Source organism: Mytilus galloprovincialis, chromosome 4, assembly GCF_965363235.1.
Source record: "Mytilus galloprovincialis chromosome 4, xbMytGall1.hap1.1, whole genome shotgun sequence".
NCBI classification, from domain to species: Eukaryota; Metazoa; Mollusca; class Bivalvia; order Mytilida; family Mytilidae; genus Mytilus; species Mytilus galloprovincialis.
This window is the reverse complement of record NC_134841.1, coordinates 16,879,705-16,898,894: the sequence shown is the minus strand read 5'-3', so window position 1 is coordinate 16,898,894 and position 19,190 is coordinate 16,879,705. Positions and strand designations below refer to the sequence as shown.

The window sequence follows — 19,190 nt, the reverse complement described above, 5'->3', positions numbered from 1 at the left end:
AAACAGATGCAGGAAGTATGAGCCTGACTTTATAAACTCCATTTAGGACCTAGTATAGCAAAAGGTGCAAATATGGTTGAAACTTGATTTTCTAGACAGTTAAGCAGAAGAGATGTCTCTTTAAACCCAAACAACACTATAAGCATACAGAAAACTGTTGTATAACAAATACCAAATATCAGTCTAAAATTGATTGCATCATTTACATTTGCAAAGACAAATGTACATCTTATATTTATAAACTAGACCAATTGTTTACCATTATGTAATATATGTTATACTGTATATGTTTTTTTTTTGCAATAGCTTGTACATATGCCTTTTTACAAATAAACTCATTCTTTAATTCATCTCCCTTAGACAAAGCACTGGTTGATAGAAGTAAGAAATCAAGGTTGACAAACAGTGTTAAACTTTTGTATCCCAGCTACCCTACATATATGTAGATGTCTAAAATGATGTATATGATTCCACAAATGACCGTTAAGAATGAAATTTAGAAACATTCAACTTTCCCTAACAATCAAAGAGGGATAACCCTTCCTTATTTTCCTGACATGCCTACCTACACAAATACTGTCAATTACTTATTCAATAGAAATTAAATAATACTATGAAAAATGAATTACAGATTAGTTAAAGGAGATGAAGGTTTAAGTAAACGAGACAGCAACCCAGTAGATTAAATAACAAGAAGACTTCATACTTACCATTATGCTAACTAATTCAAAACTTTTCAAATTCAAGAAGAACTATCACAATGTATCAGTTAAGCATCAAAAAGGTAATTCAAGGTTTATACATGTTTATTCTAAAACACCATGTTTCTGTTTGTAAAAGCTAATTTAAAACCAACTTTACTGATAATGCAATAACAATGGTGACTTTTAAGTATTGTAGTAACAATTTTGTACTTGAATCAGTGATTAACATTGCAGGGTGAAAAAGTTATCAAAGATATATAATTTATCATTGCACAGACAAGTCAAGCTTACCAAGCATTTATGGAATTAAACAGAAAACAAATGACATGAAGATATACCAAGCTGTTAAAAAGTGAAGATAAAACTTATAGACATCATTAAATCAATATATTCAATACACAGATCATGATAAATGGTAAATACAATAGGTTGTATCCCAAATATCAGATCAGTTTTCTATAGCTTATTTTGAAGTGTGACTTTTAAAGGTTTTAATTTATATTATGTGTATACATGCTGTGTATGGGCCTGTCCTAAGTCAAGAACAGCGTCTAGTTGTCTTTAGTTGTATCTGATTTTTTGCTGTCATGTAGGGACTTGGTATAATACATGGAGGATCCACGATGGTCATTATTATTTTTTCAATTTTTGGGGAGTATAGAAAATTTTGAGCCTTATCTATTAAAAGTTGCATGTGGTTGAAGTCACCAAACATTAGTTGACTTTTTGATTATTTTTTTTTTTAGAGCTCTCAAATTTTTTTTTAAGTCTGGTGAAAAATTAGACCACAAAAAACATAAATCTGGGGGTCCTAGTACAATTTAGGCTATCAATTATTACTATGAGGGTTCCGTAAGTGGCCTGTTGGATTAATTTCTGTCCCTATGCAACAACCCCAAATTTTCAAGAGGCATTCAAATTTTCAGCCATGCAGCAAACAATTTACACTCTTACTTCAAGTATTTATGTGCAAAGTTAATATCTTTTATGCTGAAGGTAACCAAAATTTTGGACAAATATAAACAAACATGACACAAGATGTGGTATTGAAGGACAAAGTACGATAAGGCCAATTTTTAACCCCCCTATTTTTACATTTTCTAAATTTTGCTTTGGAAAGCTACTTATCACGTTAAAATATTCCCTTAGGTTTGAAGTTTGTTTGGATGAAATTCAAAACCATTAATTTCAGAAAATGGGTGAGGTTAGGGGGTAAAAGGGCATCACAAATGCAAAAAGAAGGAAAAATAGCGATTTTTTAACAGTTGTTTCTTAAAATGTAATAGTGTGCACCTACATGACCCAGAAAAAATTATGGCAATTTAGACAGCAAAAACAGTTCTCATGACATTGGAATAAAAAAATTCCTGGATCATGTTGGCGCAAGCACTAAAAAAACAACAATTTGTTTAAAAAAATCACCTGCAAAATCAATAATAATTACAATTTTTGAATAATAACAGAAAGTTACTCTCCTCACCTCACCCAGGTGCAAAAAATAGTGGTTTTGAAGTTATCATAACATACTTCAAACATCAGGGAATGTTTTAACATAATAAGTAGCTTTCCAAAACAGAATTTGGAAAATTAGAAAATAGGGGGCCAAAAACCTTATCGTACCTTGTCCTTTTCCAATGAGACAACACTCTACATCTACTAACACCAAAGAACATTAGATGTTAACACATACAGGTCATTGTATGGTTATACATTTTTACCTTTTAAACTCTTATCTGGTCAATAAATTAGGGTTCATTGCTGTTTATTTTTCTATAGTTTATTATAGGATTAACCTAATCTGACTAACATCTAAAACAGAAGATATTTTCAAATAAAGATTGAAGGACAAAATTCAAACCATCTCAATCACCCAATTCAGTCAAATTATCTTCAGTTTTCACACATCTCTTGAAAAGGTATTTTTCCAGATTAATCTAAATTAAATATAGCCAAAATGCCATTAAAAAATATGTTCATTACATTCCATTTGTTTGAAAGAACTATATATATACCTTCAAAAGAGATATGTATTGTTTTTTACCCCCACCCCACCACCAAGAGGAAAAGAAGCAAAAACCTCTACTTGAGTATTTTCATCCAACTATTATGTCTGATCCATTGACATCTTTAACCTGACTGTGGATACAATATTTAAAACATATACTTACTCAAACACTTTCTAAATTTTGTTTTTAAAATTTAAAATTTTTGTACAATATTTAAAACATATACTTACTCAAACACTTTCTAAATTTTGTTTTTAAAATTTAAAATTTTTGTCTTAGTGTTGATCAGGGTTGTTAGTGATTTTAAAGTATTTTTGTCCCTCATTTGAGACGTACATTTACACCATTGAAAAATATACTTCTTTGAAAGATCCAATTCTTATCATGTCAATATTTTTTATTTCCTTGTATCTTTACTTTTATGAATCGTTCTCCAGTCAACTACTTGAACTAACCAAATATAAGCTTTTCACAAAACATATTATTAAAATAAATCTAATAACCAACTCAAATGATGCATCTTCTCTTTCAAAAACAAAATGTTTACCTGTTTACGGAATCTGGCAATAAAAGCCTTTGTAACAGTTTCCACTGGCCCTGGTGTACTTGGCCGAAATATAGAATCCATGGGTACCCTAGCACGTCTACCCGTACCTATTGTATGGTAGGGTCTTAAAGTTGACTTCCAGCTCAACAAATCAGCCATTTCTAATCCCTGCGATCACATTATTTTATAAACAGCTTATCCTTGTGAGAGGTTTTCATTAGATTGATTAGTAAGGTACTAAGCAGTAACAACTTTAACACCATCATTTTCTGTCACAGAATTCATGCAGTAAACATTAAAATGTTGTCCACTATTTAAAAGTTCAATGAAGTTATACAGCATATGACACTATCAATGTCACTATAAATCAACACATTCAATAGATGCTGACTCCACCTTTCTGCATAGACCACAAAACAAAAGTTACTGATCAACGATAACCTCCAAAATACGCCACCTAAGACTTCTTTCCAAAGTCAGAACCCTTATTACATTACTGATGCCTATCAAAGATACCCATGTTTACAAATCCAATATTGATTAAAATCATAAGAGATTATACAATTATAAAGTTTTTAAACTATTATAGATTGCTTGGTTATTTGCCAACACTGTACAGAACTGTAGTTGTAGTACTACTGAATGTATATATACTAACATAGAACGGATTATTAATGTTTACTGTACCAACAAAACTTACCAATATTTAATTGAATTTGTTCAAACAACAAATTGACACAAGACTTAACACTTTCGTTGATAAACAGTGCAATGAATACAAGATTGGGCAATAATTTAAACATTCACAGGGGAGCGCAGACGTGTTATAAAAACTTCAATGAAATGCTAGGTACTTGATACCCATATCTATACATAACATGTACATAAAGTAGTTAGAGATAGAACAAATACCTTTGTAAGATTTGAGTAGGGGGAATTCTGTCAGACAATATTTTGATTAAAGACTTGGAATCATCCTTCTTTATGTCATAAATCATATGTCAGGTATATTTAGACATGTCTTGGCACCAGTTTTATAATAATTGGCTAATGTTATTGCAAGGCATATCTCTTGTTATTATATTTACACAAACGTAATTCAAAAGTTTATTGCAGAAAGTCAACAGATTTCAGAATATTATTATAAAAGTTCCTTTTTAAAATAAAAATTAGATTATACTTTTTCTATTTTCTCATTATAAATCTTGGTAGTTTTAATTTGATTCTTACATGGTGATACATTTATAATATTCTGAAGTACCAATATCATATTATTCAAATACCAAATATCTATTTAACAAACGTGTAGGGATAATTTACAGATTGTGGTTTTTAACTTAATATCCAATAGTCCCAAGTACTTGCTACTTTCTTTAATGTTATATCACACAGATTGGTGGTAGTTTCTTATCATAAGTAAATTTTCATTCAACAAATCACAACCCTCAGAATAATCAAGGTTATATATATCTATTGTCATCTGAATGAGGATGTCAGAATTATTTTTGGATCTATTCATTGACTTTTTATTTCATTGGCCCTTAAAAGTCAGAAAACAGAAACTTCATGTATGTATTGTACGAAAATTGTCAACTTTTAAAACTAGAGGCTCTCAAGAGCCTGTATCGCTCACCTGATTCTACTTGGGTTTTTGAAATCATATAAAAAAATATAAAATTTGGCTAAAAGTGACAACACAACCTCATTTATAAGGAAAGGAACATGTTTAATTTCATTCAAAAGTCCCCCACTGGCGGCCATCTTGGATGACAGATCGGCTACAAAGTAACAACACTTGGTCAGCACCTCATAAGGAACATTCATGCCATGTTTGGTTTTATTCCATTCAGTGGTTCTCTAAAAGAAGTCATTTGTATGCATTTCCCATAGGGTCCTATGTTAAACTAAGTCCCCTGCTGGCGGCCATCTTGGATGATGGATCGGCTACAAAGTAACAACACTTGGTCAGCACCTCATAAGGAACATTCATGCAATGTTTGGTTTTATTCCATTCAGTGGTTCTCTAAAAGAAGTCATTTGTATGCATTTCCCATAGCGTCCTATGTTAAACTAAGTCCCCCGCTGGCGGCAATCTTGGATAATGGATCGGCTACAAAGTAACAACACTTGGTCAGCACCACATTAGGAACATTCATGCCATGTTTGATTTCATTCAATTCAGTGGTTCTCTAAAAGAAGTCATTTGTATGCATTTCCCATAGGGTCCTATGTTCAACTAAGTCCCACGCTGGCGGCCATCTTGGATGATGGATCGGCTACAAAGTAACAACACTTGGTCAGCACTACATAAGGAACATTCATGCCATGTTTGGTTTCATTCCATTCAGTGGTTCACTAGAAGAAGTGATTTGTATGCATTTCCAATAGGGTCCTATGTTAAACTAAGTCCCCCGCTGGCAGCCATCTTGGATAATGGATCAGCTACAAAGTAACAACACTTGGTCAGCACTCCATAAGGAACATTCATGCTATGTTTGGTTTAATTCCATTTAGTGGTTCTCTAGAAGAAGTCATTTGTATGCATTTCCCATAGGGTCCTATGTTAAACTAAGTCCCCCGCTGGCGGCCATCTTGGATGATGGATCGGCTACAAAGTAACAACACTTGGTCAGCACCCCATAAGGAACATTCATGCTATGTTTGGTTTTATTCCATTCAGTGGTTCTATTAAAGAAGTCATTTGTATGCATTTCCCATAGCGTCCTATGTTAAACTAAGTCCCCAGCTGGTGGCCATCTTGGATGATGGATCAGCAACAAAGTAACAACACTTGGTCAGCACCTCATAAAGAACATTCATGCCATGTTTGGTTTCATTCCATTCAGTGGTTCTCTTAAAGAAGTCATTTGTATGCATTTCCCATAGGGTCCTATGTTAAACTAAGTCCCCCGCTGACGGCCATCTTGGATGATGGATCGGCTACAAAGTAACAACACTTGGTCAGCACCCCATAAGGAACATTCATGCTATGTTTGGTTTTATTCCATTCAGTGGTTCTCTAAAAGAAGTCATTTGTATGCATTTCCCATAGGGTCCTATGTTAAACTAAGTCCCCTGCTGGGGGCCATCTTTGATGATGGATCGGCTACAAAGTAACAACACTTGGTAAGCACCACATAAGGAACATTTATGCCATGTTTGGTTTCATTCCATTCAGTGGTTCACTAGAAGAAGTCATTTGTATGCATTTCCAATAGGGTCCTATGTTAAACTAAGTCCCCGCTGGCGGCCATCTTGGATAATGGATCGGCTACAAAGTAACAACAATTGGTCAGCACTCCATAAGGAACATTCATGCAATGTTTGGTTTCATTCCATTTAGTGGTTCTCTAGAAGAAGTCATTTGTATGCATTTCCCATAGGGTCCTATGTTAAACTAAGTCCCCCGCTGGCGGCCATCTTGGATGATGGATCGGCTACAAAGTAACAACACTTGGTCAGCACCCCATAAGGATAATTCATGCTATGTTTGGTTTTATTCCATTCAGTGGTTCTCTAAAAGAAGTCATTTGTATGCATTTCCCATAGGGTCCTATGTTAAACTAAGTCCCCTGCTGGCGGCCATCTTGGATGATGGATCGGCAACAAAGTAACAACACTTGGTCAGCACCTCATAAGGAACATTCATGCCATGTTTGGTTTCATTCCATTTAGTGGTTCTCTAAAAGAAGTCATTTGTATGCATTTCCCATAGCGTCCTATGTTAAACTAAGTCCCCCGCTGGCGGCCATCTTGGATGATGGATCGGCTACAAAGTAACAACACTTGGTCAGCACCTCATAAGGAACATTCATGCCATGTTTGGTTTCATTCCATTCAGTGGTTCTCTAAAAGAAGTCATTTGTATGCATTTCCCATAGGGTCCTATGTTAAACTAAGTCCCCCGCTGGCGGCCATCTTGGATGATGGATCGGCTACAAAGTAACAACACTTGGTCAGCACCTCATAAGGAACATTCATGCCATGTTTGGTTCCATTCCATTCAGTGGTTCTCTAGAAGAAGTTCAAAATGTAAATTGTTAACGACGACGACGACGGACGACGACGACGGACGACGACGACGACGACGGACGACGGACGCCAAGTGGTGAGAAAAGCTCACTTGGCCCTTCGGGCCAGGTGAGCTAAAAATAACTTTTTAAACAAATACAATTGTTTGAAGAGAAAATCTTATGCAAATTAATTACGGTACACATATATGCATGTACAATGTATCATGAGGATGGTTTTTTTTATATGTTACGAAGCTAAACCATTGTTGAAGACTGTAAGGTCACATGATATCTCACAAAACTTATTCATTGTTAACAACTGTGATGTGATCACATTTAGATGTTTATTTTTCTGTTGGTTGCAGTATCATTGATAAATATATTATATCAATTATATACCAGTACATGATTTATAAATACATGTATAAAATGTAAATCAAAGCACCAAAGGCGCTGTAGGCAGTTAAATAAAAATGGCAGAGGCAAACTTGGCAGAAGTTAAGACGAATATTGTTGAAAAATTGGTGAAAATATTATCTCGGCTATTTCTCAAGTATTGAATAATGTTTGTACCCTAAAATTTTCACTATCCAATCCCGCCACTTTCAAAAGTTATGTCCAATTATTTATTTTAACATTTTTATTAGTTTTTATTGTTTTACATTTGTAATTCCTGGTCTTTTAAAGCTTACTATGCAGTATACATGTAGGTTTTGCTTATAGTTACAAGCTGCATGGAGGAATATACAACTGCTTACCAAATACCATTGACTTTTCATAAGTTGTCCTTTTTGAACAAACCTTTCGTTTTCTAGTTTGAATGGTTTTACACTAGTAATTTCTGGGCCCTTTATAGCTTGTTGTTCGGTGTGAGCCAAGAAATTAAAAGTGACAAAGTTTATCCAACTGCACACCAAATTAACATAAATAACTGACCTAATCAAAAACTAATACATATTAGTCAATAGACCATGACAAAGGGGTGGGCTAAATATTCTGGTAATGAGATATACCTACATAATTTTTGTATGTTCCTGTCCCAAGTCAGGAGCCTGTAATTCAGTAGCTGTCGTTTGTTTATGTGTTACATACCGTAGAAAGGGGTGTATAGTCCGCGGTTTTTTACCCTGGAAATGAAATTGATGGATGGGGTGCGGACTATGCAGTACTATAGGATTTCATGACATTTTTTTTCTGAGGTTAAGTAAACAGAAACATCATGTGTTGTCAATGTTATAATGTATTCTTGACAACTCTTTGTATTTTTTAGAAATAAAAGTATTCTTGACTACTCTTTGTTATTATTTTTAAATAAAATAAACAATCTAACAGTGTTGACTTAGTAATTTGCATAAAAATCAGCCTTTGATCGAATGTCCGCTTCGTTTCGGATTTTGTAAAATTGGTGTCATTGCATTTTAACACTTGTACCTGAATCCTGAATATCAATAAAAGATGAACCCTTCAATGGTGAAACCATTATAGTCAAGATAAAACCTACTGAAATCTTCCAAAGATCGATTTCGTTTAATGTTATTCACGTGTGTACAAGAAAACCACGATGCGCCATTTTGAATATTTGTGATTAAATTATCAAAAATTTTCGTATCCGACTTTTTGTGTTTATCTCTTAACTTGTCGACTTAAATAAATCAAGACCTAACATTTTTAAATTTTAAATTGTAACCATTAATACTGAAAGTGTAAACCTGAAAGAAGTGGAATTTTGTATACGAAACTATATTTCCAGGTGAAAGGTCACATTGTAAAGGTGTATCGTCTTACATGAATGAGTTTACAGGTTTGTGTGTAAAGCAATTAATTAACCATGTCAACTTTAGATTTTCCTCTAAGTTCAGTATTTTTGCGATTTTACTTTAAACTAAAACACGATGAAGGAAACCATCTTGAAATGACCTTAATTGACATCGACAAAATCTATAAATACGTATTCAAATGAGGTCCCGATTGAAATTCCAACGGCCCTGATCGAGTATAATGTTTGGGGGTTTACACGATACATAGCAAGTACGGAGAGACACGATGACAAATAATAACATCAGCTTGCATTAAATAATTAAATAAAATACATATAGAAATAAAATAATCAAGTATTCTTACAAATCCAAGACTTATACAGAGAGGAAGTTAGACAATGCTTTTAAATATTTACCTTTAGTAGGATGGAATCCACCAAATTCAACGGCGTAATAGCCGCAAAATAATATCCATGCGCCATTCATGCCATTTAGCAAATTTTAATGCCTTCATTACAAACATTTTCGGCGATGGAATTATTCTTACAATAGTTCACTTACATCTTCCTCAAAAGCACAGACGATTAAAAGCTATGCTTAACTTTTTAATTAGCACTTTTTTCAAATGGGGAACATCAATTGTTTTGGGAAAATCGACGATCATTTAAGGTAATCTTACTTATATTTATTGTTTTTTATAACAAAAAGTGTGAAAAAAATGTCTGATTAGTTATAAAGAAACTACCAGACCTGCCAGATCAGAGCACTGGCACTTTTTCAAAAAATCCCAGGGGGAAACCCAAACCCAGGGTGCTCGCATAAGGCAGCTTAACTGCCTAAAAACAAAAAAACAAACCTTTTTGTATCTTGCCATTAGTAATTCTATGATAAACTAAATGCATATCCCTTTTTCCAACATAAATTTTCTAGATCAAATAAGAACCACTTGATCAATATGCAATGTAAAAATGGTGACAAAAGGATAAGGTTTGATCAATTCCTTATTAAAATATCTTAATTGAGCAGAGATTATGGAAATTTCTATTTACATGTTAATTCTATTATAAAGAGCTAATTTGAGAATCACCAATCTACAATAATCCCTTTATCAGGTACTATAAAATGAAGATAATTAATGATAATATCCAACCATTTTAAACTTCATTGTAAACCCACTGAAAATAAATTAAAAAGATTACTATATATTGTATATATTGTGACACTAATTTTCATTATTTTTTTAAGGTGAATTTGGAGATTAATCATTTGAACCAAGAAAGATGTCTGGGTATAATAGTTTTTACAATTCTATTCATAGATTGAAATATGTAATAAATTTCCTGACAAAACTAAACCTTGTGTTAAAAACTTTCATATTATCAGACAGAAAGTAAGAAAGCCTTAAGCTTGCAACAAACTATAAGCAAATAAACAAATATGCCTATAATTCTGATTATATTGACACCAAATTATTAAATCCAAATAGAAATGACACAATCATTTTTTGAAGGAAAACACTAATATTAAAGCAAAAAAATGTGAGTGATGATCAATACTTGTACATCACATATATCAATTTCAGTGTTTGAAAATGTTAACACAGTCTACAAAACAATGTTTTATAATCAGAATACCATGATTTTATGATCTTACAAAGAAAGATAACTCTATTCAATATTCATGTCTCTGGAAAGAATATGTATTTACTTCCCCTAGATTAAAAAATTCTAACTCAAGTTCATGGAACCAAATGTAACTTACAAATTTCCTTTCTTAAATATGCTTTAAAAATTAAATAGAATGAAGTATTTTCAATAACCTATCAAACCCCAACAAGGGAAACCAATGCATGTTAACAATGATAATAAGAATGCATGCATGTCCAAAACTAAGTGGAAAACATATAAATTCTTGATGCACAATATGTGTATAAACTTAACATATTTTTGTAGCCCAGCTGTCCTGTCTGGTATACTGTATAATAGTGACTACAAAGCCTCAGTAATTGGCTAACGTGCATGTTTTTGAAAACCTACCTTAAAAGACTGAATCAATTTGGTTGTACGTCTCTGACTATAGAACCTACGTAACTGAGCAGGAGATATTTGTCTTTTACGTGGTATAGGAGTAACAAGGTTCATAGCCTCAAATAATGCTGTGCGTAACTCCACAGGCCTTTCTTCAAGCTTATCTTCTGGTTCATCAAGACTCGCCTTTCTCCTTAATACAACTTTATCATTTGACCCTGACCCCCCATTTTCCTCATCATCACTGTCCACATAAAACATTTTAAAAATTTACACTCATAAGTAGTTTGAATTAAAATATTCCTTCACAATGAAAACAATGAAACCGTTGTGAACATGTAAAATAAACAGTCTTAACAGTTTTTATCCATGTATGGTATTTTAGAGTACAGTTATATCCTGTATTGTTCAGGAAATCGTCGTTGTAAGAAAAAGGAAATTTGTAAATTAATAAGTAGCTACTACTTATAAACACCAACTCTTTACTAGAAAATCAAAACAAACGATTTATTTATATATCAAACTTGTACAGAAGACTGTACTTACATCAACAAGTACGTGGGAATTTTTTTTTTCTTGCTTGAAATTATTTATGGATTTTCTCACAAAAAAACCTCAATATAAGTTTAAGACGTAAGATATAAATTTCTGAGCACTTGTTGGTTGATTATATATACATTGTACTTGGTCATTTGTACTTATCATTGTACTTGGTCATCTGTACTTATCATTGTACTTGGTCATTTGTACTTATCATCATACTTGGTCATTTGTACTTATCATTGTACTTGGTCATTTGTACTTATCATTGTACTTGGTCATTTGTACTTGGTCATTTGTACTTATCATTGTACTTGGTCATTTAAACTTGGTCATTGTACTTGGTCATTTGTACATATCATTGTACTTGGTCATTTGTACTGATCCTCGTACTTGGTCATTTGTACTTATCATTGTACTTATCATTGTACATGGTCATTTGTACTTGGTCATTTGTACTTGGTCATTTGTACTTGGTCATTGTACTTGGTCATTTGTACTTATCATTGTACTTGGTCATTTGTACTGATCATCGTACTTGGTCATTTGTACTGATCATCGTACTTGGTCATTTGTACTTATAATTGTACTTGGTCATTTGTACTTATCATTGTACTTGGTCATTTGTACTGATCCTCGTACTTGGTCATTTGTACTTGGTCATTTGTACTGATCCTCGTACTTGGTCATTTGTACTTGGTCATTGTACTTGGTCATTTGTACTTATCATCATACTTGGTCATTTGTACTTATCATTGTACTTGGTCATTTGTACTTATCATTGTACTTGGTCATTTGTACTTATCATTGTACTTGGTCATTTGTACTTGGTCATTTGTACTTATCATTGTACTTGGTCATTCTTGGTCATTTGTACTTATCATTGTACTTGGTCATTTGTACTTATCCAATTACTACAATTGTAGTTCTCATATAGAAATTTTATACTAAATTATGGAGTAAATAGTCAATATTCCATGAAAGAGTATTCAATATGTCCAAACTTTTTGAAATTATTTAGAGATTTGACTGACATACACCATAATCATAAATAGACATGTATGGCTGTTATACATGTAACAAAGTGGATTTGATAGAAATTAATGCATCATAATAGCCTGAATCACTCTCTTGTATAAAAATAGAAATACATCATTGTACATATAAAAAGCAAAAAATATAAATTTAGTCAAATTTAATCATGCAATTATTATACATGAACATAATGTCATGGTAAACTACATGTAGTTTCTAACGTCTACGTCATTTAATCTATGGTTAAAAATTGTCTACTTGTAACTTAATTGATCATATGTGCCTAATATTGCCAGCCTAAGTCAAAGAATAAATAAGTAATCAATCAATATTGTAAGTTCTCCCTTTAATATTAAAAAAAAGAAAGAAAGTAACTCTTTATAAATTTACCTTCATCAGGAACACACAAACCAAAACATTTGTAAGCTAAGGATGTGTAACTTCTTGAATAGAGATACTGTACAATGTACATGATCGAGTCTCTAAATAAATAAAATAGCCAAATCCAAGTCAATTTTGCCTGATGGGATTTGAAACCTTGATATAAAATTTTATCAACAGAGTATTAAGAAAGCGATGCTAATAATCATGTTAGTTTATGGAAGCACTGACTACTGAAGGTGAGACATAACAAGTTGCACATGTTCTTAAGATGTATACCTCTACATGCTTTTGCTGTTTTGGTGCTACTTGAGCCTACTTCAGAGTATCTACGTGACACATCTACATACCTGCTTTTGTTGTTCCTTCGGAGTATCTACATGATACATCTACATTTTTTGTACATACCTGCTTTTGCTGTTTAGGTGTTCCTTCTGAGTATCTCCGTGACACATCTACAGGTGATGATATTCTAAAGGCCTGGTCCTGTTCAAATCTCTCTATCAGACTACACATCCCACTTGTCTCTGCTGCAGGAATATCATCAAAACTATCATCACGATGAAAGGTTGGAGGAGCTGAAGGAGATCGTAACTGTGAAAATGGCGGGGGTAAGAAAGCTCTTGGACTTAATCTGTCATCATCAACATCTCCATTGTCAATTTTGCTGTTGTTTGGACAGGAGCCATAACTCTGGTCAGGCAGGTGTTTACTGAACGCAGAGGTTGATGATTTTTGAAGATCAGGTTGTGAAAACGACCTTTGAAAGTCACTAACATTTGAACTGTTTGACTCCTGATCACTGCTGATGGTTGAACCACTTCGTTGTCTTTGTTGTATCAGTCTTCTCATACTAGCTCTCAGATTTTCTGCACTATTTTGTCTTTCTAATCCATCAGTAGAATTATACTTTGGTCCATGATCAGGCAATGCTCTGGGATTTATTTTTCGCTTGTTCCTACCCCAGTCTTCACTTAGAGTTGACTGGTTCAATCTATTGCTTGCTTCCCCATGCATAGAGACAGATTTCTGAACGTTACGACAGGGAGTTGGTATAGTATGATTATCAGGTGAACAATGGTGAACAGAATTGTTAATTGTAGCGTGCCATCCATTCTGACTCGGTGGGTCAGGTGGTGGTGGCATATTCACAACCAATACACGTTCAGAACCAGGTTCTTCCTTACCAAAACCTAGTCCACTATCACTATTGCTGCTATTACTAGCGGTACGCTGTGGGGCTCTTGAAGGGTCAGTAAAAGCCTGAGACAGAGCTAATTCATTGTCATTAGACACTCCTGGTCTATCTTTATACAAATTACTGATGCATAGAATAACAGGCGTAGCAGATTTAGGAAATTCTGCACAATGATGTCTATCTGGTGTGGGTGTACATGTTATACCAAACGACTTTGCTTTTTGTGCATGAATGTTATGTGATTTGATTTCAGGATCAACCATGAATACATGACAGGATCCACTAGAAACAGATTCATCCTGACTTCCAGCTTCACTTCCAGTTTCGTCACTGTTAGAACAATGTAATGTGACAATCCCAAAGAATCGTTTGTCATCAGGAGTAACACCACTGAATGCTATCCTATCAACTGGATAATGGGCTACAGTTGTTCCCATACAGTTTGTTAACTTGACACCATCTGCTGAAACTTCCATTAATACTAAAGTATGAATCTTTTGTTCAACTCTCAATCTACGTACTGCATTTCGTATTGACTGAATGCGAATATGTGGCTTGTCAGCATCACTTGGCATTTCTAATGACCCAATGTAACCAACTACAACCCGTGTTTCATGAAAACTCTGATTCAATAAACTCTCTTCATCATCACCGTCATCATCGTCCATAACAATGAAGGCATTATTAGCTGAAGTATTTGCAACTGATGTTTTTAATAAAGACGATATACTGTTATTTGCATATGATTTTTTGGCATTTGCCATACCATTCAAATTTTGATCAACACTACCATAATGGTTTTTAGATCCCATGAAAGCCATTTGTCTTGATGAGTGAGCACTCTGGGTTGTACTCTTCACGATAGCTTGTTTAGCCTGAGGTCTCTGCATGACTGGAGTGACATGTAATGATCGAGACTGAGATGCTGAACGTCTCTCTACAGGCAAAGGGCCTGCAAACTGATGAAGATCTTTGGAAGAATGAGTCACAGTATTTTCAGCACCTACAGGCGTATGAAGACGTGCTCTTGACCTAGATATGGCACCTTTGGTATCAGCTGGTTTGGCAAAGTGTGTTTCTTTGTGTCTATGTTCCTGAGAATTATGTTTCTCTCTTTGGTTGCATTCCCCTAAAACTCTTTCACCATGTTTTGATCCATGTCTTTGACGGATTCTGTTTGGATATCTAGCTTTTGTCCTATGATGATATTCTTCATCAGATGAATCTGAACTATTGTAACTTTCAGCCACCTGTAAGAGCAGAGTACCTGTACTGGTTCCTACCATGCGTACAACATCATCATGGGGAGCTTTGGCTATGTTTAAATTATTAACAGCTACCAGATAATTGCCAGCTTTTAACCCAGCGTATTCAGCAGGACTGTCTTTAACAATGTTGCTTAAAACACACGGATGCTGACCAGAAATTGTAAATCCGTATCCACTTTTACTCCTTGTAACTTCTACTACTCTAAGGCCATGTATTGGTCGTTTTTTACGACGTTTAGGATGTCCTCCACTTGACCCTTGCTGACTTTGTTGAGGATACATAATGATCTCTAAAAAGATAAAAGTAATGAGTAAGATCTTGTAAACATGTACATTGATGTTAATATTAATCTTTACTTTAACGCTTGTAAACTTTTTCTCTTCATTCAAAAAATAATTATGTGTCAATGATCAAATAGTTACCTCCAACATTTGACAGCATAGATGAAGGTACCCTGACAAGAGAGGTATCTCCGACTTTTATGGATTTTCTTTATTAAAGTCACACAAATATGCCTTCTAAAATCCTAGAAACCACAAAGTTATAAATTATATCTAGTTGTAGAAACCATTAATATAATGTATAAATCCATGATGGCTTGAGATATATAGCATTACCAGCATGAACAGCCCAACATCCCTGTATATTGGTATGAAAGTTACATGACTGTATGGTATATATGTATACTGATTTTAACAAATAGATTTGCTATAGCTAGTATTCATGAAAAATTTCAGAAGGGATCATTATATTATGATTACAAGAATTAGTTTATTGCATGAAAAACAAGAGTGCACACGCTGAAATGTCTCGCCTTCTATACTAATCATTGATATTATGTTGATAGTCCTAAGTATAAAGCTAAGCTTTAATACAACTGTCACATAAACTTAACATTAACCAAGATAACTAAACAAAGACCAATGATCCTTGAAAATGAAGTCAAGGTCAGATGAACCATGCCAGGCAGACATGTACAGCTAACAATGCTTCTATACAACATATATAGTTGACCTATTACTTATAGTTTAAGAAAAATAGACCAAAACACAGAAACTTAACACTGTGCAATGAACCGTGAAAATGAGGTCACAGTCAAATAAAACCTGCGCGACTGACATAAAGATCATAAAATATTTCCATACACCAAATATAGATGACCTATGGCATATAGTATTAGATAAAAAGACCAAAACTCAAAAACTTAACTTTGACCACTGAACCATGAAAATGAGGTCAAGGTCACATGACATCTGCCCGCTAGATAGGTACACCTTACAATCATTCCATACAACAAATATAGTAGACCTATTGCATATAGTATGAGAAAAACAGACCAAAACACAAAAATTTAACTATAACCACTGAACCATGAAAATGAGGTCAAGGTCAGATGACACCTGCCAGTTGGACATGTACACCTTACAGTCCTTCCATACACCGAATATACTAGCCCTATTGTTTGTAGTATCTGAGATATGGACTTGACCACCAAAACTTAACCTTGTTCACTGATCCATGAAATGAGGTCGAGGTCAAGTGAAAACTGTCTGACAGACATGAGGACCTTTCAAGGTACGCACATATCAAATATAGTTATCCTATTACTTATAATAAGAGAGAATTCAACATTACAAAAAATCTGAACTTTTTTTTCAAGTGGTCACTGAACCATGAAAATGAGGTCAAGGACATTGGACATGTGACTGACGGAAACTTTGTAACATGAGGTATCTATATACAAAGTATGAAGCATCCAGGTCTTCCACCTTCTAAAATATAAAGCTTTTAAGAAGTTAGCTAACACCGCCGCCGTAGCCGCCGCCGGATCACTATCCCTATGTCGAGCTTTCTGCAACAAAAGTTGCAGGCTCGACAAAAAATCAAGGTTGCAAGCTTTGGTATAAATTAGTTGACTGATAGAACTTCTTCCAATCTCCATTAGTTTCTTTTAAAATACAGACTGAGCAGGTATTTTAAAATAATAATTGTATTTTTATCATACTAATATAAGGGAGATAACCATAACAAACCACTTAAGAGATTTGACAAATATCATTGTCAACTGACATATTTTTTACACTAACTACAAATCATGTACAAAAATCATGTACAAAATAAATGTACATATACATGTAAATGTATGTATAAATAATATATATGATGTGTAATGCAATACAAATAATTACTTATAATGTATATTTATATCACACTAGTCTATAATTCTTTTGAGTACAAGCAATTATGTTCTCAGATAAAATTGACAATTTGACACAAAAGTGCTTTTCAAATAAATTCCCCAATAATGCACTCTACATGTAACAACATAATGAATGGATACATGTACAAATATATCATCTTATTTATAGTGTCTATCACAGGTATTTATACATCACAAAGAAACATGTTCATGTTCAAAGCTGGTTTAATAAAAAAAAAACTGTTACATTATACATGTACATTGATTACATGCATCCCCATTTGTTTTTATCTTATTAAAATATTACTATTGTCGCTATCTACAGATCTTTAATCAAAAGGCACACTGGAGTGGGCAAATTCATATATTTGGGTTATGGAAACCTGTGAGCATGATGAGGTAAAGGAAGAAAGTTTGAATGCCCCTTGTTGCCCATACTTTTATCTGTCAGTAGGCATATTTTTTATAAATACATGTATCTTGGCCCGACTATGTGGTATGGGCTTTGCTCATCGTTGAAGGCCATATAGTTGTTAATTTTTGTGTCATTTGGTGTCTTGTGAAGATTTGTCTCACTGGTAATCACACCACATCTTCTTTTCTTTTTCAAGTGACTTGTAGATTTTGTTTTTAAAAAGTACACTTAGTGTGAGCATTGAAGTATTTCATAACATTAGCATAACAAAATGTTTCTTCAAGAAGAGTAATACATGTACATGTATGTCTGCATCGTATATATTACAACAAACTTTAAGTTCCTTGATAACAATTAATATGCAATCAGTAACATGCATCTTTGAATTTTAGATTTATATTTGGTTGATTTGCACATGATGTAGCTGCATGTCTTGCACCTTAATTATTGAAGTAAAATGTCAGTTTAATATATACTTTCATGATAATACCAACTTTCACATAAATTATTGATATAACTATACCTTGGCAATAAAAACATATGTATCCTTACTAGAAAACTAGTCATACATGTAAGCATCGGGTAAATTGTACCTAGATATATACTGGAATTCTAATCAACATTATTAACATTACCATAAACAAATTTCTCTTACAAATTTATTCAAAAATAAACCCTTCTTTCAATTTGTCTACATACATGTACCTGGACTGAATATTGACTTCCATGGATCGAGAAATATTCATATTGATTGATTATAATGACCAGCTTTGTATACAAAATCAGAGACCCACTATTCCTTTACTTAGATTCAATACATGTATTCAACATTTTTCTACACTTCCTTTTAAAGATGCCCTTATATAATACAAACTGAACATTTAAACTTGGCCCAAGCAAATATAATTGTACAAGCTACCATCATGACCATGAACTCAAATTTATCATCATTAGACATAATAACTGCACATTCAATTTAACATGCAAAAGTACAAAGGAACATTTTTAACTTACATGTACATGAATCCCTTTAACCGTTTCCTGTCCAGTTAAACTTTTGTTTTTATAGATTTCAATGAAATGCATGTACATGTACTT

The 19,190-nt window shown here is 33.5% G+C and overlaps 1 protein-coding gene across 5 annotated transcripts in view; it reads right to left on the bottom strand.

The window, feature by feature from the left end:
* Positions 1-19,190, bottom strand: part of LOC143071500 (regulator of G-protein signaling 12-like) — a 60,465-nt gene that overhangs the window by 26,165 nt on the left and 15,110 nt on the right. For all 5 annotated transcript variants that reach the window (XM_076245838.1, XM_076245841.1, XM_076245840.1 and 2 more), the window contains one exon: positions 13,419-15,766. In XM_076245838.1, coding sequence (XP_076101953.1) covers positions 13,419-15,758 — 2,340 coding nt within the window. In that variant the 5' untranslated portion in view covers positions 15,759-15,766. The remainder of the gene's footprint in view (positions 1-13,418; positions 15,767-19,190) is intronic.